The 23,042-nt window shown below is 42.6% G+C and overlaps 1 protein-coding gene across 1 annotated transcript in view; it reads left to right on the plus strand.

The window, feature by feature from the left end:
• The window catches only part of AGXT (alanine--glyoxylate aminotransferase), a 29,727-nt gene that overhangs the window by 4,858 nt on the left and 1,827 nt on the right, over positions 1–23,042 (plus strand). The window contains exons 2-10 of the mRNA XM_066589495.1: positions 5,859–6,051; positions 6,921–6,985; positions 8,270–8,370; positions 9,007–9,077; positions 14,453–14,537; positions 14,817–14,912; positions 16,264–16,333; positions 18,644–18,739; positions 21,770–21,898. Coding sequence (XP_066445592.1) covers positions 5,859–6,051; positions 6,921–6,985; positions 8,270–8,370; positions 9,007–9,077; positions 14,453–14,537; positions 14,817–14,912; positions 16,264–16,333; positions 18,644–18,739; positions 21,770–21,898 — 906 coding nt within the window. The remainder of the gene's footprint in view (positions 1–5,858; positions 6,052–6,920; positions 6,986–8,269; positions 8,371–9,006; positions 9,078–14,452; positions 14,538–14,816; positions 14,913–16,263; positions 16,334–18,643; positions 18,740–21,769; positions 21,899–23,042) is intronic.

Raw genomic sequence — 23,042 nt, forward strand, 5'->3', positions numbered from 1 at the left:
GTGAAGTTTCAGCACTGGATGCGAAAAGTGAGGAAGCAGTAATACATGAGACTTCAGTAACAATTACATCAACTACGTCCAGCATCTTGTGTATAAAGACGCATCTCCAACGGGGTGGTATGAGTCTAGGCTACCGATATTAAAGTTGGTATAGGACATGGGCAGCTGGAGAGGTGATATACCTGCAAAGCGTTATCATGTGCCCAGTTTGAGAAGAGATGTATACATTAGTCAAATATGCCAGAATATTTAGACATTCATGGACTGTCGCTTTAAGAGTATGAAACAGTATATTATTATGTAACACTCAAGTACTCGTATACTCCTACAGAAAGAAACCATGCATAAATTTACTATTGTTAGGTAAGGTTCAGTTGTTTATAAAAGTGTTGCTGCCTCTGCCTCAGTCTATCACCTCTATCTCATAGCATACATCCACCCTACTTCATTTTGGCGATGTCGGCAGGATGGCTTCAGTGATGGTGGGCAGGGTGCAGTGAACCCCCAATCGTTTCCGGTTGCCAGAGAACGGGCAATGTAAAAGAAGGGGGTTATGTAAGAGGGGACAATAAGGGGTTAAACTTCATTATACTTGGGTATGGATGTATTACCAGGGTACCTTGTTTTATGGCTTTGCCAGGGCTTTCAGAGGTTTAATGGAGCTCAGCTATGATACAGTGAGCAGCTGAAGGACCTTTGGCCCTGCACCCCCATTCCCTATGATTTTACAGTGGCAGCCTAGGAAATAGGCATCCAGATAGTACAAAAGTAAAGCCCTATACTGTAGCTCAGCGATTGGGAGGATGTTCATGTTTTGTGAAATGAGAGCTACTTGGTTAATCCATTAATCCACAGAGTATCTTTAATAAAATAGAAAGATACAAAATGGCCCATAGTTTTGTTAATCACCTATGCTTTATCATAGTCATGAAGCAAACTAACGGACATGGTAGGTCTGCTTAGACTTTTTGGAATCTAAGCAATCAGGCTTATATGTGACTCATCTGCTCATAATAAGCCAGATATGAATACGTTTACCACTCATAACTGAATAGTATACAGTACCTGACTCAACAAGTTCCTGTTCAGTTTGGAAAAGAGATACCTAAAGGCCCTTTCACACGGATTGATGATCAAGCACTTGTGACTATGCATGCGATCAGCCAACGAATGAGCAAACATTCATTAGTCAGCTGAATGCTTGCTCATCGGCAGCACATCTACCTGTGTAAACGAGAAGATGAACTATTAATGAATGCATTCTCTCTATGGGGACAAACATAGTAATGATTGTTCGTCCCTGTACTAGCAATAATTTGTCCAAGTACACATTATTAACAATGGCCAATCAACATACTCATTGTCAGCTTGCTCTCCGCAGCAGTTTATCTACCTGTGAAAAATCAGAAAATCAGCCTATTAGGAAAAGAAAAAGCGGAAGCATCTGGGTTTGCATTATAGAAAACGTCCTTTGTTCTCCCATGACAGGATAAAAAACGACAGCAACGTTTCGACCTGTTGGTCTTTGTCAAGTTATTGACAAGCTATAAATCAGCCTATTATTCAGCAATATTGATCCAGAGGAAGACACATAATTTATTCTTCCCAAGGACTGACAAAGGACCAGGGAACATTACGAGTAGAGGAAAGTAGATTGAGTCAACTATGTAGGAAGGGGTTCTGCACAGTAGAGTAGTCAAACTATTGAATGCCCTACCCCAAGGGATAGTAATGACAGAGATCCTTATTTATTAACTAATGGAATTAAGGGTTATAATTAATTTAGCAAATAATTATGTAAGATAGATCAAAAAAAGGTTGAACTTGGTGGACTTGTTTCTAAGAAGTAGGAGTCAAGAAAGGACAATTCTGATTGGAAATTTCAGACGGCTGGGTGGACCAAGATGTGCTTCACTAGTTAAGAAGTTAATAATGAGTGAATTAAAAGACTATATAACAGATAGTGAGGCCAAAGCTTGTTTTACATTCTGTTACTTCAAGAGAAACATGACTTCCTTGCTATCTGTGAGCAGTCCAGAATCCCTACAGTTACCTTTACATGTCCCTCAAAAGCTGCTTTTGGGACCAGGTCCAGCAAACGTGCCACCTCGAATACAAGCTGCAGGAGCACAATCAATTATTAGTCCAATTGATACTAAGATGTTTCAGGTAAGGTAAAAAAAAGCCCATACCTACTCATGGTGCTCCACCATACAGAACAAAATGCCCACCACCATTGGTCTCCAATATACAGTATCTTTTATTTCTCTTGAAGGTAACATGAATAATGTTTCTACAAATAATCTTCTCTTCTGCTTGAGTCTTCTCATTGGTTTATGTGATATCATCCATGAATGATTATCTTCTCCATGTAGTTCCTTCAAGCACAACTTTCTTTTTCAATGAGCGGGATCTTCTTAGATATGTACAGGATTAGATAGCTTCAGTCTAGTCGGACTATTATAAACACATACCAACACAATTATATATTTTGTAATTTAATGTCTAGAATTCTATGGGTCACCCTGATTAACATTTATCACTTGACAACTATTTGGAGTACCACTAGGAAAATCACTAGAAAATAAATGTATTCAGTAGACCATATAATAATTCCATTAGAAGACTTTTGGGAAAAACAGATGTGAGAATTCAAAAAAGGCTGTTATTATATTGTCTTGTAACCGTTAGTTAACGATTATAACAAATAGGCTAAAGTAAATGTTTACTACGGCAGTGTCAAACCATTAACAAATATTTCGCAATACCTCTGTCTGTATATTAAAGCCATCCTATCCCAGCTAGTTATTAAGGTGCTCATTACCATGTTTTTCTAAACCACCCGGAATCTCAGGTTTCTGGAAATAATATATACGGTCACTTTGGGGGGCGGAGGGGTACCTCACAGCATCCCAGAAGTTCCTGCTTAGCTAATGGGTAATGGGCTGGCAGAAGCCCCCTAGAAGTATTACATGGACCGATCAAGGCTTCCTACATAATTATGGTTTGAAGAAATGATGTTCAATCAATATCTACTGGGATATAATGATCGGAATTTGGGTTCTTTAATAAAATATATAAGAATTAATTTTCTATGTTAATGACTTAGAAGATTTTACCAGTGGCTTCTTAGACCCTAGTGAATCAATGCATGTGATCACCACTAATATTGTTTTAGTACATTCCTTGTATATGTTCAATAGGTAATGTTTAAATGACTTGTCCGGAAAGCGACATTCAAATTTGCATGTACCCCAGCTGCTATGAAGACGCTGTACTTAGCTCCTGTTCTAGCTCAGGGTGACTTACTGGGGCTTATTAGACACCACTATTCTTGCATTCATTTACTACATTTTAGCTCCATATGCTGTACAGTAAAGGTGGACATACACTTTTTCAGACAACAGTTATTCCTCTTGAGCCCTCCCATACACATGCTGATCGTGGATGTGTTCTCAATAAGGAAAGGGGAGAAAGCCACAGACATCTGTGGCAGCAGCTTGTTTCCCGTGAGAACAAAGGATCGGACATGTTGAAATCTAACATGACTGATCCTTTTTTCTCCAGATATACACACACTTCTTTCTTGAGACATTAGCCAATTGGCCAGTCTCACTGAAATCAGCAAGTTCAACCAATGCTCCTCTAATGTGTATCAGCACCTTTTGGTGGTCATTTATTATGAGCGCTTACTTAAAAAAATGGATTACAATAAGTAAAAATCTGTGCCAAAGTCTTCTGCAAACCACTCTTTCACATTCACCACTCTTTATCTCCCAGGGATCTGATGTCAGCAATATTTGAAGAATAGCCACTTTACATAAAATATGATGACTGAAATTTTGGCTTGTATACAATGTATGGGTAAGACTAGACTAAGTCCAATAGCCATATACTTTCATGAATGAAACTGATCATTCCTGGCCCATCAAAATGACAGATATCAGATCAAATCCCTGAAATGTAATTTACACACATGGGATGGAATCTTTGATGCGTGCATACACATGCGTGGGCGCGATATCAGTCTGAGAAACTCGGATCGATATCGCACTTGTAAAAAAAATTTTGTTTCCCAGTGACTCATACAGTACCTGAGAGATACTTTAAAAAATCCCGATATCTAAAACATTTGCCATTTCTGCAATGCTGGCCTCTTAATTTTGCACAGTCCTCAATTTCTGGACACGGTAACACTGGTAAATGCTAACAGGAAGGTCTTAGAAGTGGCACTGTTGGGAAGTATTGTACGCAGTGATTGCATTAAAAGCTACAACCACAGATGGCTGGGAAAATGGATATTAGAAAAGTCTCTTTGATTAATAATTAGCAAGATACTACTCAAGATGTTACAGTTTTCACAGATAGACTTATTTTGACTCTTTATAACACTTTAAAGCAGAATCTTATGATAAGTCAAGGTTATACATGTAGCCCTGTGGCAGCCTACATGCTTGGTCAAGACAAACGATAACAGGGAGAGTAATATCAATTATTAAACATGGTCCATGTAAGCAAGTTGGACACAAAATATAATGTGAAGATACAGGTAGAAGAAATAACTGGCACAAGGCACAACCTTCCAGACAAAGGCATTTTGACAAGAAGAAATGGTTCAAATCTTCTTGATTAATCAGTAAGCCACCACAACACATGTTTCGAGGAGGAAGGTCTTTTTTTAGTCAGGCTGGAATTTGGACAGCTATAGCTCCAGCAAGCTTCTATATGGCTCCTCTGCCTCAGTTGGTGCCTGATCCTTTGTCCTAATAATGTACAGCTGAGCTATCTACGAGCCGTAGCTGTCCATATTCCAGCTTGACAAAAGAAGAGGCCTTTGCTTCGAAACGCATTTTGTGCTGGCTCATTAATTAATAAAATATTTTAGAATTTTTCCTTTGTGTCAAAACTTCTTTGCCTGGAAGGTTGCGGTTTGTGTCAGTTGTTTCTCATATCTGTATCTTTGCATCACCTTGATTAGCAGCACCTCCACCTATTCATCCTATCTAAAGGCCCATTTAGACAAAATGATTGTCGCTCAAAGCCATCTTTTGAGCGATAATCATTGTGTCTAACTGCAATGACATCGTGCAGTTTTCGTTAACGAAACGCGATCAGTCTTATCAGAAGTTCACAGCGGGATACAGCTGATACTATTGTTTCAGCTGTATCCTGCTCAGTGAACACAGCCAGGGTATGAAGAACACAGCGGTCTAGCTATGTTCTTCATACTCCGCACAGAGTGCACAGCTGTACACCAGTTGAGCGCTCCGTGAACGCAGCCGGGGTATGAAGAACACAGCACTCCAGCTGTGTTCTGCATACCCCACTCGGAGCACTCAGCTGTATAACAGCTGAGCTCTCCGAGAAGAGAACAGCTGGAAGCCGCCCTGCTTATCTTCTGCATACCCCGCTCGGGGCGCTCAGCTGTATAACAACTGAGCGCTTTGAGAAGAGAACAGCTGGAAGCAGCCCCGATTGTCTTCTGCATAACCCGCTTGGAGCGCAAAGTGATTGCTCAAAACGATCAATCAAACTGCCGTTTGCGTGATCACCTTGCCCTTTAAATGCACACAACAATTATGGCTCAAAAGTCGCTCAAAAAGACATCTTTTAAGCGATAATCGTTGCATCTAAATCAGGCTTAACTCATTCACCCCTACAGCCTCACTGCAGCCTTCAAGTTTTAGGCACCACCGCAGGGTTGTGCGACTCATTATTCCTACAAAATATAATGTGGGACCACACCATTGCCTACTGATGTGTAAACATATTTGAGTATTATGTTATATAGGAAAAACATATAGGAAGCTTTTGTGTGATGCATTATTTAGTAATTTATGTATCTTTCTCTCCTACAGATAATGGATGACATTAAACTTGGGATACAATATGCCTTCCAGACAAAGAACACTTTGACCCTGGCTGTGAGTGGCTCAGGACACTGTGCTATGGAGACGGCCATTTTTAATGTAGTGGAAAAAAGCGAAGTAGTTCTTGTGGCTTGCAATGGCATTTGGGGGGAGAGAGCTGCTGACATTGCTCAGAGGATAGGTAAGAAGGACAAAGAAGTCCATCTCTGTGATATAAGACGTGTGTGAAGAATCTATTACAAGCCCTCACATGATGGCTGCCTAAGGCTGGTTCCACACGGGCTAGAAAATCATTGCTACAAAATGCATGTATGTGAAGCTCATGGTTTCCAATGGATTTATTTACATGAAAGATGTTTTGTAGCCTGAAAGAACCCATTGGAAACCATGGGCTTCTCATACATACTTTTTATAGCAATGCTTTTCTAGCCAGTGTAGCCTAACACTAACTTATCCGCCTAATCACCAATGCATGATCATGAGTTGGTATTGTTCAAACTGTATCTTCTTCCAGTTTATTATAAGGTTGACCTGAGTCAGTATTTCTGTGCCCAGGTTAATTATTGCCAAATTCCTGTTGTCTAGTATTTGCACCTGGTCAGTTCTCAGCAATGTTGGATTGGACTCTGCACTGGCTGCTTAACCTGGCATTTGCCAAATAGTCACACATAAATTCAACTTTTTTGCATCTTCATGTTGAATCGTAATTATTTCTTTGTACTACTGTGGTTAGAGAAGCATGCCAATAATACTTCCTGCCAGAGGCGTAACTTGAAGCTCCTGAGCCCCAGTGCAAAACCTGTAACAGGGCCCCCAACTATAATGCTTTATTCATAGTACTGGGCTCCCTATATGGAGAAGAGAGGCCTTATGGGCCCCCTAAGGCTCCTGGGCCCGGGTGCAACCACATCCCCTGCATCCTCTATAGTTACGCCCCTGCTTCATGCTTCTGCAGCACTATCGGCCTCTGATGCGACTACATGTATAATGCTATTATTAAGATGAAATATAAAAAAAAGTTGCAATGATCACTTGTTTTGTGTAATTCAGGTGCTGATGTGCATCTCATGGCAAAGCAACCTGGTGAAGGGTTCACCTTAAAAGAAATAGAAAAGGTAATATAAACCCATCATTACATACTATGAGTGATGTTAATATTCTTGTATAGAAAAGACTGAAGTATTATAGAGGTGATACCTTTATTGGCTACGCAGAAAAATAATATATGCCAGTTTTAGATGCTACCAGGCCTCTTCATCAGATATAAATGCTGTGCTCTACCCCTCAGTGTCTCAGTTGTCGTCCTGACTTTTTTAATGCCAATTAAACACACCATGTGTCTGTACTCTGTATGTATGTATATATATATATCTTCAGATATATGCTGTTATACCAGCCTGATGAGGAGGCCTAGTAACCTCGCAAGTTTGATATATACATTTTCGGGATAGCCAGTAGAGGTATCACCTCCACACCTCCATAATGCTCTACATCTCCATAGTTAGCTGGACTATGACCCAATGTATTATTTTTATTTCCCCTTCAGATTTTCATGTGAATCTTATATATGTAGTTTGGATCAGATCAGATTTTGGATCTTGATCTTGGATTGTCTTGCCGTTACCTAAGGAAAAGATGGCACCAGGATGCACTATGGAAAAAGGGGTCAAGTTGGCGGAGGCAGTGTAATGCTCTGGGCAATGTTTTGTGGGGAAACCTTAGGTCTCAGCATTCATGTGATGTTACTTTGTAGGCGTACCACCTACCTAAACATTTTTACAGAGTACACCCCTTCATAGCAGTGGTATTCCATAATAGCAGTGACCTCTTTCAGCAGAATAATGTACTCTGCCAGACTGCAAAAACTGTTCAGAAGTGCTTTGAGGAACATGACAAAGAGTTAAAGGTGTTGACTTAGCCACCAAATTCTCCAGATATCAATCCAATTTAATATCGGTGGGATTTGCTGGACAAAATGTCTGATCTATGGAAGCCTCACTTTATAACTGCTTTATGTCTCATTAATACTCCAGTTATTCTTAGCATTAGAGGCTCCTTATTCAGCTTCATAGAAGGACGCCCCTCTAGTATGCCCATACGACTTATGCAGAATATGGAAAGAAGATGTTTACATTACAGTGAATGATAGGGTACATCTTGTGTGATTGCAGAATACATGATGTATCTCAGTTACACAGGAGCGGTCAACAACACAGGAAAAAATATATTGCAATATTACAAGTTGAATCGTTTTTTACCTGACAGGATCATTGTAGCACAATAGAGGCAAAGATTAGTGCTACAAACCCTTGTTATTGGCTTCTTAGAATGACTATAGCTATGGTTAGATTTCAAGATTTCATCTGTCCTCATGACTATATTCCTCTTTTCAAATCCAGGGTTTGGCCCAGCACAAGCCTTCTCTCTTTTTCATCAGCCATGGAGAGTCGTCCAGTGGAGTAGTGCAGCCATTAGATGGCATTGGAGACCTGTGTCACCGGTATGTGTGTCTAAAACAAATCTTTTAACTCTATTTAAAGGGGATTTCTGGGCATTTACAATTGATGATCCATCCTCACAATAGTTCATCAATTGTTGATTGGTGGAGGTCCACCACTAGGGATCCCCCCAAATCACCAGATCGTCTGGCCCACTGTCGGTGCAGCCGGGCCAGACATCTGCATTGGGGTCGGAGCTGGATGTGTTTTAAGAATGCTTTTCTCCCATTGAACTCAAAAGTGATGCCTTCTATTACACTTCCAGATCTTACCACATTGAGGAGCCGGAAGTCTAATGAGAGGCTTCACTCCCATCGATTTCAATGGAAGCAAAGCCTTCTAGAAAATTTCTAGCTCTGACCTAAATATGGACATCAGGCCCTGTTGCAATTACAGCGGGCTGGAGGATCATGTGATTGGCGAGAATCCCAAGCAACAGACTCTGGCCAATCAACTATTGATGACTTATCCTAAGGATAGGTCATGAATAGTAAATGCCCAGAAAAACCCTTTAAAGGATTTGGAGCTCCGTTCTAGAAAAAAATGGAGCTTCAATCAGTATTAGGATATATTATGAGATTAATTAGCACTGAATGTTGGGCCTATAATTAAATATATGGTGTTTGTTCCATATGCAGGTATAACTGTCTCCTTCTGGTGGACTCTGTGGCATCTCTAGGAGGTGCTCCTATCTACATGGACCAACAGGGTAACCTATTTGTCAAACATGTCTACTTATCAACTATTCTTTTTAATCACCTAGTTGTAATATATGCCTGTTATCTTCTATAAGGATGCCTGCTGCTAGACTTGTTTGGATTAGAATGGTTAGATCAGTATAGTCTTCTATCACAATAACTGATATGCATGTAGGTCCAGTTAGAAGAGGATTATTGATTAGGGCTTCAGACATGTTAGTAATGATCTGCAGAAATTCAATCCTGTTCTTGTCGCTCTGCACTGAATCTTCAGGACTGACTCACTGTTGCACATTTTATTCTGCTGTACACAGAAACAGAAATAAATTGAGTTAGTCATACTTAAGCTGCCTTCACATCTGCGTTGGAACCTCCAATCAGAGGTTCCATCTCGGATTCGGCACAAAATACTGGAAGATAAAGCGATGCATGCAGAGCAGCTGAGCGGAAATTGAAGGGACTCCATTATAGTCAATGTGGTCTGTACGGTACTGTTTGGTTGCATCGTAAAATGGACTTATTCGGCCAGGGGAATCCCCTTTCCTGCTCCCTGAACAGAGCAGGAAAACGGAATCCCCGCTGCAGATGTGAAGGCAGCCTAAGGGCGCCCACCCACTGGCGTTTGCGTTTTCCGCGGGAAAAAACGCAGCGTTTTCCGTGCGTTTTTCGCGGCGTTTTCGCGGCTTTTCCGTTAATTTCCATTGACATTCATGGGTGCATTAGGAGAAAAATAAGGACACATATGCAACTGACAGTTCCTATGTTAAAAACGCAACGCAAAAAAAACGCCATTGGACAGGAACACATGTTATCTCTATGCCTGTGCAGGAAAAACGCAAAACGCAGGTAAAAAAACGCCAGTGGGTGGGCGCCCTTAGGCTCGAATTTTATGCGCTTGTGAAAATCGGACATGTGACCGCTACTATTGAAAAGCATTGGTTCTATATAGATGCAAATCGCAAACGCATAAAACATGCGCAGCAAAAAACGCCCGTCTGACTGAGCCCTCCGTGAATGCAAAACTATTGGGCAAAAGTGACAAATAGTGGGTGACACCCAACTCTGATAATATATACATTGGCAGACACAAATATTCATAGAAACTTATTTCTTAGAATCAGATCACTAGTCACTATGGTAACACGCAAATGACAACCAGACATGCAACTATTGAAACACGTGCATGCTCCTTAACCCGCACCCCTGCTACAGGAGAAGGCCTACACAAGCTCAAGGGGCTACAAAATTTTTTTGAGAGCAAGCAAAAAGAAAAAAGAATTACCATACAATGTGGTAACGTTCAACTCCAGTCACCGTGACCATATTTTCTCAAACGTAGGCAAATTGCACGCGGGCGATCGTGATGTTGCCATGAGAAAATCACAGCAAAATCGCAACTTTATTCACTGCGATTTGTGAGCGTCAGCGATGCTTTTTTTAGGGAATAATCTCGCATTGCATCACTGCTGCCCACGATAAAATAGCACGATTTTTTATTGCAAAAGTCAATGGGACTTTGTAATGTTAAAATCGCATCGCAACGCGCGTTTGTAAGTTACGATAGAAAGAAGCCTCCGTAGGAATACATGTAAGGTAAAAAATAGCACCTCGCAGAAGGATATCCCCTCAACTTCGCATCAATGAAAACATTGCAGATGGGGATGGAACTATTGTAAATCATTGGTTTCATATTCTGCTTTTTTACTGACTATCACAGCAAGCAAAAATCGCGTGATCTTCTTGCCTGCGTGAAATCACCCTGAGGGCTTATTCAGACGACCGTATATCGGCCAGGTATTCACGCCAGCCGATATACGGCGTCTCTCTCTGCAGGGGGAGGAGGCTGGAAGAGCCAGGAGCAGTGCTCTGAGCTCCCGCCCCCTCTCCACCAACTCTCCACCCCCTCCCCGCCCCTCTGCATTATTTTCAATGAGGGGAGGTGGGATGGGGACGGAACTAATTCCCGCAACTTAGCCCCGCCCTGTTCCACCTCCTCTCATTGCAAATAGTGCAAAGGGGCGGAGAGGGGGTGGAGAGGGGGCGGGAGCTCAGAGCACTTCTCCTGGCTCTTCCAGCCTCCTCCCCCTGCAGAGAGACGCCGTATATCGTCCGGCGTGAATACGTGGCCAATATACGGTCGTCTGAATAAGCCCTTATGCGAGCATTTCCTATTTAAATATAGTATTGTATAGAGGGGGCATATTTATTAACTAGTTGAATCCAATGTGCAATAACCGGTGTTTCCAAAAAGCTCCAGGCCATTGCAATCAGTATCCTCACATAAAATAGCAAAAATGTATAGATCTTTGTCACAGAGTCAATTGTGCCGTGACTTTTAGGTTCGTGATGCACCTTTATGTTTCACTCAGTCTTGGCAGTCGAAAGTTAATCATCCCTTCTGCTGTTCAGCTGCTGGGTTGGCTGAGATGATGGATAGCTCAGCCAGCTAGTCAGTAACTTTAGTAACTTGTTTTTTCTATTGTGCTGGCTGGGATGATTGTCAGCTCAGCCAGTCAGTCAGGTTATTTCTGGTGCTATTGAGTCCAGCTCCTCTGAATTAAGGGTTCCTGGTTATACTGATTGTGTATTAGCCATATGCTGTGCAAAGAATCCTGCGTTGTAGAGAATCAGCATTAGGGCGCCTGCACACAAGCGGAAATTCCGCAGTGGGATTTCCCGTGGGATTTCCACCGCTGGAAGCCTGCATAGGATTGTGTTAACAAACGCAATCCTATGCAGATGGCCGCGGTTTGGCTGCGTGAAATCTCGCGCGGCAAACAAACCGTGGCATGTTCTATTCGAGCCCCGCACAGAAACGTTACTCACCCGCCGCCGGCTCCGGCAAGCCAGCACATCAAACAGCCGCGGGTGAGTACACGCTGGTCCCTTCAGGCGCTCGGGTCGGGTCCCTCGCCGCCGGATCCAACCCCCCCCCCCCCCGTCTGCAGGTGGCCTAAGGAGTTGTGTTTCGATTTACTTTAACCCCTTAAGAACCAGGTTGTTTTACGACTAAAGGACTAGACAATTTTTCGGGATTTTTCCCATGTGGTGGTTTTACTGCTCTTTTTTCTTCCTTAAGCTACCAAAATTATTTTTGCTGCATTTTTTTCCGGTGACATATAGGGCTATTTTTTTATATTTTTTTAGGGCGGCTTCAGACGACCGTATATCGGCCAGGTATTCACGCCGGCCGATATACGGTGTCTCTCTCTGCAGGGGGAGCAGAGCAGTACTCTGAGCTCTCGACCCCTCTCTGCCTCCTCTCCGCCCCTCTGCACTATTTGCATTGAGAAGAGGTGGGACGGGGGCGGGGGGCTAAGTTCTGGTAATTAGCTCCACCATCATCCCGCCTCCCCTCATTGAAAATAGTGCAGAGGGGCAGAGAGGGGGTGGAGAGTTGGCAGAGATATACGGTCGTCTGAATAAGCCCTTACACTGACTTTTTTCCGTTTTTTACTTTTATTGGGGGTAAAAAGCTAAATTAATTTTTTAATTTAATTTTTTTTAATTAGTATATTTAGGCTAAAATAAAGTATGGCAATGTGTTCCTTATTTTGTTTAGGAGTTTTTGATATATAATATGTATAGTTTTGGATTACAGGGCGTATGCGTTGATGATTTTGCTTGGTGTTGGCAGTGGGTCATTTTCTTTTTTATGTACATATTTTTATTTTACTCTGTAATTTTTTTAAACAAATTTTTGTACCATCTATGACCCCCCCCCCCCCCCCCCCCATGATGTCATATGAGACCTCTGGGGGCATTAACATTGTCTTTTTTTTTTATTTCACATTTTTGCACTATAGCTGGGGCATCCATAGGAGCCCCAGTTACAGGGGAAAACATCCCTCTGTAGTGACAGTAGTATATAACATAGCTGTTCAGTGTCTGCTGCAGCTCTGCTGTAAAAGAGGGCACCTGGCAGTCACGTGATCGCCAGGTCACACAGTGGAAATAGTACTTCAATTTTCACCTTTTAGTACATAGCGCTCACTGAGAAGGCAGACGTGGTTAAGAACCGATTCTCCCTTCTCCTCCAGGTCCTCTGCTGTGTCTGATAACTGAGGACCCGACCTGCTCCTGTTTGATTTCAGGAGCAGAGGCTTTAATGCCGTGACGCACATATGCTATCGGCAGGGATTAAAGACCAAGCACCATATATTTACTGCGCTTGGTCCTTAAGGAGTTAAGTGAATTAGCTTCAATTAGATTTAGTGAATTAGATTTAGTGTTAGTGTGGTAGCTGTCAGATTGTTCCAGTCTCTCACCCATAGTGGAGTCATCCTTTTCGAGATGGGTGCTCAGCTTGAGCATCTGGTCCAGTTCGAGCAATTCTGGCATTTTTGTCCTTATAATCCTCTATAACTAGTCATATCCGGTTTTACTATTATTAGTCACCTTCGGTTCTGTAGAGTAGTTGTACCAGATGTAATAATCTTGTCAAGGAACCCCTGCATGATATCATCAATCAGTCCCAAAATACAAATTTGAATCTGTACATAACTTCTTCAAATGACAGAAAAACAGAGTTGTTTAATATTAAGTACATTAAGAACCTGCACCTATTTTTTCCCCAAAAATTGCCAGAAGAAGTGTGAAAGATTAGGGTTAAACCAGAGGGGGGTTCTGGGAGAATATATATAAGGCCCATATTATTTCCCAGTCTTCATCAGATATTTTCCATACCTTCACAACTATGTTGTTATTACTAGAGATGAGCGAGCATACTCGCTAAGGCAAACTACTCGAGTGAGTAGTGCCTTATGCGAGTACCTGCCCGCTCGTCTCTAAAGATTCGGCTGCCGGCGGGAGAGAGCGGGGAGGAACGGAGGGGAGATCTCTCTCTCACTCTCTACCCCCGCTCCCCCCTGCTCCCTCCCGCAACTCACCGCTGACCTGCGCTGGCGGCCGAATCTTTAGAGACGAGCGGGCAGGTACTCGAAAAAGGCACTACTCGCTCCAGTAGTTTGCCTTAGCGAGTATGCTCGCTCATCTCTAATTATTAACACTAAAGAAGAAAGTATATAACAATATAATAAATCGGTACGGTTTTCATATGACCCCATTAAAGGTCTTGCAAGGGCACCAGCCTCATTAGTCATATCTGGTTATCTAAGTTTTTAATACATTAAAAAGGACATTCATTTTTTTCATCACCCATTTGCGTATTTAGGAGGCTAAGTGATGTCAAACTATAAAGATTGTGATAATGTAGTGAAAGTTGGTTTAGTGCTCTTAGAGCGCCACCTAAAGGACAGAGGTTTTATTATACTACAGGGCCGCAATCATCTAAAATATCACTTACAAATAATAAAAATTGATTGCTGTGAACAAGAATTCCTCCAGTAAGTTTACAAACCCGCTGATATTATTGTGTCTCTGATAGGAATTGACATCCTATACTCTGGTTCTCAGAAGGTATTAAATGCTCCTCCAGGAACTGCACCCATCTCATTCAGTGAAGCTGCAAGGTAAGTAGAGGGATATTTTGATGAAAGTATTGTACAGAATTATACATAGGGAGGAGATTGTATTCCAATATATTTGCTATTTATGTAAATATGGAATACCGTCATTACAGTAATGCACCAAATTAAACCTTTACTTTAAATACCATGGAAAATATAATGCATAGGAAATGCAGAATATTATATAATATGAACTGTTTTAGAATAGAACAGTAAGTATAATATCACTAGAACATTTTACTAGCACTACTGAAAGAGGTATTGACTTGCTTTCTTGAACAGTAAGAAGATTTTCAGCCGTAAGACAAAACCGCCATCTCTGTATGTGGACCTGACCTGGCTTGCAAACTACTGGGGCTGTGATGGGAAACCAAGAATGTAAGTAGCTTCAGGTGGACTAAAACTACTGTACACTAGAAGTGCTTCGTGCAAGTCTTTCTTTTTCTCCCCAAGATGAAATGAAAGACCCCTCCCATCTCTCATTGTACTAGCTTTATTGATGCTACTCAGCAAGGCTGGCTTCACAGAAGCGTATGCATATTTGTGAGTGCATGAGCGCTGCGTATGTGCAGAATGAAATGCACAAGAAAAATACGCGCATGTGAATGGACCCATTTAAATCAATGGGTTCTGTTCACTGCGTATTGCCCCCATAGAAGTCAATGGGGATTGGCAAATGCGTATGATACACTAGGAGATGAGTGAAAGAACATATCTTAAACTCATTAGGCTAATTATCCTTTTTTTTTGCGTGCGCAAATGCACATGCATGCAGAAAAGACAGAAAAATATACACTGATGCATGCGCAAAAAAGCGTGCTGCATCCTTCCATGGCTGCTGAAGGCTGTGACGGGCTGAGTTGGCACGTGCATCATCCGCCAGTTCTTCCAAGTTTCGTGTGAGGGGCATTGACACTGCAGCACTAAGCGGGGAGCAGCCGGAATAGGTCTCTTCATTTTAACCCTTTACAATGTTTTTAATGTCCTGAAAAACCCTTTTAAAGAGGTTTTCCAGGACTGAAAAAAAATTTACGAGCAGGAAACGGACTAAAAAGAAAAAAAGTTAACCATACTCTTGCAATAGTCACATGCTGTTCACTATTCACTTGGCTACTGCAGCGAATCATCTGTCCCACTTTTGGCACATGGGATCACTTTTAAAGTGATTAGCAGCCGGTGCTGCAGCCGGATGCACACACTGACTGCAGTGTGTGCATCTGGCATCTTCCTGCCCTCCTCCCTGATTCCACAGGAGTAGATACTTCCACCCGCAGCAGCACTGAGAAAACTAGGAGGTAAATAAATCGATCTCAAGGGGGGCTACTGTGGGGGTCACCATTAATACTGAGGTCCATATAGGGGACTATTAGTAATAGCGCTGACAGTGGGAAACCTTCGGAGGAGGTGAGGGGAAGCGTTGCATAGTATGAAATCGGCTGCAGATATGCGGCTGATTTCCAGTCAAGATCTGCACCAGTAGTACGGAACTTGACTGTTTTTTGGATGCGGAAATGCTGCAGAATTTGCTCCTTTTTAAAAAAAAAAACGGTCCTGTGCTTTTTAGAATGACGGAGGTAAAATCATATGTTGTGATAAGCCCTGCCCCTGGCCACACCCCTCTGTGGCATAAGACAGATGCCCAAAAATAACCATTTTTACTGACAAATGTGTTGTAAAATATAATGGGACAAAAAAAATGAAATTAATTTTAAACGCTGTCATTTTTCAGATACCATCATACAGGACCAGTGACCAATTTCTACTCCCTGAGAGAAGGACTGGCAATACTGGCAGAGACGGTAATTATTACAGCTGAGAAATAATAGTGCATAAGCGCTCATTCACACGGGCGTAGTCACCGCATATTATGTACCCATATTTCCCGTGCGTAACATGCGGTGAATGAAGGCAATGAAAGTCTAGGGACTTTCATTCTTCCATTCAGACCTCCGTGTGGACAACGAGGGGACATTGCATATGTGCACATACTCTTGTGTGAATGAGCCCCTATTGTAAGAATTATATTTTTATCACATTCTCACCAGAGCAAGGTTTTGGTGTTCTTAGTTTATGTCTGGCATAATGTATATATCAGGAAAATATTCCAATGTACAGTATATGCCAGATGTGTCCATGTGCCCAAAAAGTGCTGTTTTGGCATATATTTAAATGGTATAGGCTAGCATACCCTAAAAAGATATTCCCAAAATTGAGTTTTATCACCTCTCAATAGAAGGGGTAATAAAGTCTGATTAGCTGGGATCTCACTGCTAAGACTCCCATCGAACCTGATAATGGGGGTCCTTCTCTACTCCTCACTGTAAGCTCCCTGTCACCCCAGAGCGACGTGGAGATTGAATGGGGTGGTGGTCATATACGGGGTAACCCAGGCGTACTGAATCAGTTTTCCATTAAGAAGAGTGGAGCAGGGTAACAATTAGATACCTCCGGGACATCAGGTTGGAGGAAGACAGGGCAATTGAAAACGTAGGCGGCTTGAGGTAAACTGGATCTATGTGATCCTCAGGTCTTGCGGTACTTGATCACATCTTGATGTTTGATCACCAAGTTTACTAAACAGTAACAGGAACACTTCAGCGTCCAGTAGCATTGGTTCACACTCTTCTTTTCGAGAGGAGTCACTGCCAGTTAGCGGTTTAACCTTTTTCTTTTTGGATTGCATAATAGAGTTCGCTTACACGTCGTAGTAGCTGTGTGTTTCTCACTTAGGATGTTGTTCACAGCATCGTCCTTTTCTCCTAGACCTCCAATTCTCCTCTATATCCGCAGTACGGCTATGACTCCACCTCCAAACATGTGACTCCTCTCTCAATTGGGAAACTGCACCACGACAGTTTATAGGCATGGCAGATTAAAATGAATCTTACAAAAAAGGAAACATCATAGTAACAAACACCTTACAAGGATTACTTCAACCCCAGTACTCCTCCCCCCTTCCTTTTTTAATTGTCGTCCCAACAATCTGAAATACATTTTTCTAATGCAAAAAAAAAATCAATGACAATAGTACTTTAACATGAACGAGAAAAAAGAAAATAGACTCTTTGGCTTCAGTTTATGACCTAGGGCTACCAGGTATGGCATGCTCTTCTTGATTCGGAGCCTTAGTACCTTAATTCTCATGGAGGGGCTCTCAAATAGTTGCGGCATAAAATATTTCAATCTGGAATGCACGTAGAAGCCTCAGGTTCAAGGCCCAAATCAGGGCCTCGAATGTCATCTACAATATCTACCCCCTTTCTGTTCTCTGCTGATGGTCGTAGGCAGGGGCTCCTCATTGGAAGTTGCTGCCACAGGCTCAACCCACATATTCAATCCCTTCTGAGAATCAGGAGGTCAGGTGTCATCCTTTCCAAAAAAAGTTGTGTCAGCACAGTTGTACTACTGGGGTAGTTATAACAAGTAAGACCGACACTGGCTGCTCAGCCAGGGTATTTGCAATAGATAAGTTCCTCTCAGATTCGGCAAAGAAGCCTAATCCTGTTCATGATGCGCTGAATTAGTCTTCCACTAAGGAAGGGGGGGGGGGCATGAGATATCGCTACCATGTGAGACTGATGGAAGGCAGGGCAGTTACTGGTCGGAAGCGCAGGTGGCTCAGGGTGCATGATCCTCATATCTCACGAAACATCACTTGACCACATCTTGCTGTTTGAACACCAACTTTACTAAACTGTAACATGAACACTTCAGCTCCAGCAGCATACTGTAATATACATATGCAGGAGAGATACATATATATATATATATATATATATATATATATACATATATATATACACACACATATATTAAATTACTCATGTTTAATTTTCAAAGAATTGCAACAAAATCATCATGACAGGTCATTTGTGTGTGTTCCTGTCGAGTAATTCCAAGGAAAGAGCTTTCCCACCCGAAATAAAAAAGAACTAGGGATTGTGTGGGTGGCAGTAAAATTGGATTGGAAAGGGTTAACATGATTGTTGGGCGGTTAATCACCAAAAAGTTGCACAACCTACTACACACAAGATGCTAAAGATTTTCTGCTTTCATCTCTATTGATTGAATGATGCTGCTTCTGCATATTAATTTATACCTATTTCCAGGGTCTAGAACGCTCTTGGGAAATTCACCGTGAGAATGCGCTGAGACTTTACAAAGGATTAGAAGATCTAGGACTAAAACTCTTTGTGAAGGACCCAGTGAGTAATACCATGGAACTTTTTCCATAACTTAATTGCTACACAAGGTCTTCTCTAATCTTCCTCCTTCAGTACACGGATACCAGAGAATACACACCTTCTTACACCTATTCTTTATTTTGCACATATTTGTCCTGAAACTGCACAATTTTATTTCCGGTTTTCTAATGCTACCTGTTGGCTGAAGGTGATGGATATAAAAATGTATATGTAGTAAATTTTTTTGTATAATTGATCGAACACCTCAGTATGTATGTATCTACATTAAAGGGGTAGTGCCACAACTAGAAATTATCCCCTATCCACAGGATATGGGATAACTTGCTGATTGGTGGGGGCCTCACCGTTGAGACCCTCACTGATGTGAAGAACAAGGAACCCGTGTCCTGCTTTGCCTGGCACTGTGGTGGTCACTCCGGTGGTCACTTTTTCCCCTGCAATGATGTCATTGTGAATGGAGCAGTGACTGAGCATGCACGGTCGGCACTCAAATCATTCCAATGGAGCTGACAGAAATACCCAAGTGAGTGCTGCTCAGGTGTCTCCACAGTCCCATTGCAAATGAGTGGAACACTAGTGTGATTGATGACCAGTGTTCTATTCAATCTCCTCCTCACTGCAGGAGGGGGAAAGGGGTTCATCAACCCCTCAGTGAGGAAGAATCAGAACACAGAACCCCTTTTCTCAAGATCAGTGAGACCCCTACCAATCAGCAAGTTATCGTCTATCCTGTGGATATGGTATAACATGTAGTTGTGGTACAACTGCCTTAAAAGAATAGTAGTCATCCAGTAAAATAGTTATTAGGCAGCCTAAAGTAAAATGTCCCACAGAATGCAATAAAATTGGCCATATACACAAGTTGTGGCAGTGGTTTATCTCACAGAGAATGGATAAAGGCTCGTTCACATGTGCACCACATGCTCCATTCAGGGCCTTCAAATCTTGGATTAATTAGATATAAACCTGCAGTTTTATCACAAGATGGCAACATTTTCAAAATGTTTTTTTAATGGCTGCACAATTTTGCAGGTGAACAGTAGTTTTTCCTGCCAAACTGTCTAGGTATTACTAATCAATGAGAAACCTGTGCCAATTCACACTAAAACCAGGACCCAGGCAGGAAGGAAGGATACACTATGGTGTCCAACTGCCCTTGTGCCTAGATGTTATCTCAATCTATATAACTAGATAAACTAGCTAGTCTATTATATGGATGTTTAGGCTAGCTGGCTGTGAGGCTGTATGCTGTCTACAGTATCTGTATGTACTTGTACTGCTCCATGTTGCCCCACTCCTGGCTCAGGATTCACTAGGAGATGGTACTGGTGTATCTTGAAGCCACCAGAAGCTAGGGAATTGACAGGGGTAACGCCCCTGTCACACCCCTAGCTGCCGATTGGGTTAAGATCTGAAGGTCCTACAAGGTGCTGTTAGGTCTCCCTCTGCTGCATCGCAGTTAGCTGCCTGTCCCCCGGCCCTGATGCTTTTGGCTCCCTGGTGTTCTGCAGTATAGCCTTCCCGCTGTGTTCTCTGTGCTGCCGAGCGCTTTCTACAAAAGTCATATGGCGGCGGAGGGGGTGCAGAGGAAAGGGGGCCAGCAGCGCTGCCAAAGCAGCTTCACCTTGCTCTGCACTCCCTGATGCCGACCCCGCTCTGCGCTTGAACACAGAGGGGGGTTGTGCAGGCAGGGAAGGGCCTTTCTGATGTGCTGATGCGCGCCTCAAGCGGGGGACTAACAGATGTCACAGGAATCTCCGGTGAGCCAAGGCATGTCTCTGCCGCCGGCGCCTTTCCGTCACTGTCCCAGGCCACTGTGGCCTCCGTGCTGCAGCACTGGCAGGGAAGCCTCTTCACGCTGCTGTGGTGTCCCTGCCGGTGGCCCCCCTATGCGGTGAATCACCCGCCGGCCAGGAAGGAGCAGTATAATTTTCATACAATGCATTCTGGTGGGGTGACGGGTAAATAACTTGCAGCTGTGGCTGGTTGCCTGCAGCGGGGGACACTGTATAGCAACCAATCAGGTCGAATCAGCCAACCAAAACAACCAATCAGGTTGCTGGAATTGCTGAATACGGCAGAGGTGTTGCAGAAATTGATAACATGCATCCCCAACAATCTTTAGTGGGCTGCCAGGACCTAAATTCCATCCAGCTAGGCAGCCTATCACGTACAGGGGGCGTAACCTCCCCCCCTGTCAAACTTAACTCCACCAGTACTTCCTGGTGGTGTCAAGATACACCAGTACCCTAGGAGATTTACCTGTACCTATGGGAGTCAGTCTGAACCTGCCTTTAAAAAAAACAGCATTGGAGATAAATTATTGCATTTTTTTGTTTTATACAAGAACTGTAGATATAGCTGTAATAAGTGAATCTGGCAACACCCATAAAGAAAGGTGATGCTCCATACACAACGCATTTTGGCTGTACATTCAGTGCGTACGTTAGGAAAACTTGAACAGTTGCATTCATCCTCGTGGAGCTCTAGCCTGTTTTCATTGCTACACCTAAATACGCCCATCTAGTCAGGCTTTCATGACTTCAAATGCTGCCAACACTTCCCACAAATAGACTATAAAACAGGGGAACACCATTAAAATGGGCACCAAAGAAGAGTTTTCACAATTTCTCTGTCATTTTGCTTTTACAAATTCCAATATATTTAATTGGAGCCCGTGCCAAATTTCATGTCACTTCACACACGGTCACATTGACAGTTACTAGCAACTAATATGTAGTGGCAAGTCAATTCTAAGCAAGCTGGCTGGTGACATGTGGAGCATGCAGGCTGTAAATTCTTCAATAGTTTTATGATATGTTGATGAAAGCAAAAGGAAATTGGCGTCACATTACCTAACAGTTTAGCTTCCCCATTGTTTGCTAAGCTCCTTCTCCTTTAGTTGACACGTATACCAAGTTTGAACATGCCCCAAACTGACCAGTTTGAGCACCGATGCATAGAAAAAATGCTATTTGCTGCTCTAGTAAGCACTATAGCTTTTCAGCACTAACAATGTATTCATTGCAGGCTCTCCGACTCCCCACTGTGACAACCATCAGCGCACCTGAGGGATACGACTGGAAAGAAATCACCACGTATATAATGAAAAATCACGGCATTGAAATCACTGGAGGGCTGGGCCCCTCTACTGGGAAGGTATTACAAGAAATTAGATGAAGAAAATGAAAGGGGACCTATAGGAGTTTTGCTATTGATAACCTATATTAAGGATAGGCCATCAATTGTTGATTGGCGGGGTTCACCACCCAGGATCCCCACTGATTACCCAGACCGCTGTCAGGGTGGATAGCATTGGAAGCAAATGGCACGGTTAGCCATCCAGCACCCCAGTTTGGTACTACAGAAACAGATCCTGTGGGATCTGCTAACTAAGGGGTTTCCTGTACAGGGGCACTCCGCTATAATGTCCATGGAGAGTTACGCTTCAGCGTCATGGTTCACATATATTATCATCATCAAACAGCCATAATAAAGTTGGAATAAAGTATTGATGAAGTATTCTCATTTCATCAATAGTTGATCAACAGAGGTCTGCTGCTTGGGATCACCACCAATTAGCTGATTGAAGTGACACTTGAATAGGACTAAGCTGCCATCAGGCCATTTGGTCAATGAACGTGCCTGAAAAGAGGCAGCGGCACTCACCTGAACTCTGCAGTCTCCTCAATCAGCTGATCAGCTGGGATCAGGAGCAACAGAGCCCACCAAACAATATTGGTGACATATCCAGAGAATAGGTCATCAACAGTTTAATCCCAGAAAAACCCTTTAAAAGAGTCCTATGGGATGGTTCATCAGTAGGCGTTCAACCTATGGGGCCCCATGCCAATGAGCGCACTAAAGAGGCTGTGGTGCACCTGTGAGTAAGCAATGTGCCCTTTTCATTGCTTGCTCAGGCACTGGTACTGCAGCATGGTATTAATTCCCTCTAGTGATGCCTACACCCAGACAGTTATTTTTCATCTATTATGTGAAGGGATGCAGGGAATTTAGAGCCATATGGAGATTTAATTATGTATTTATGTCTCTTATCTGGTGTAAGCACATTGAAAAATATGGTGTGAAGATTAAGCACCATGATTATGAAGGCCTTTTTCCACTTTTTCCGACATAGAAGTTAGGTGAGGTTGGCGAGGTTTCAGAATCGACACTTATTTCTTTAAAAATTCACATATTTTTCTACTTACAAGGATGTTGGAAAGGTTCTACCTTATGTTGCCTGTCACTCCTCAATATTTCCAGCCACTTCCATGCAGTACAGCCCCCTGTCTGATGCTTA

The sequence above is a fragment of the Eleutherodactylus coqui genome, chromosome 1, assembly GCF_035609145.1.
Source record: "Eleutherodactylus coqui strain aEleCoq1 chromosome 1, aEleCoq1.hap1, whole genome shotgun sequence".
In the NCBI taxonomy this organism is placed as follows: Eukaryota; Metazoa; Chordata; class Amphibia; order Anura; family Eleutherodactylidae; genus Eleutherodactylus; species Eleutherodactylus coqui.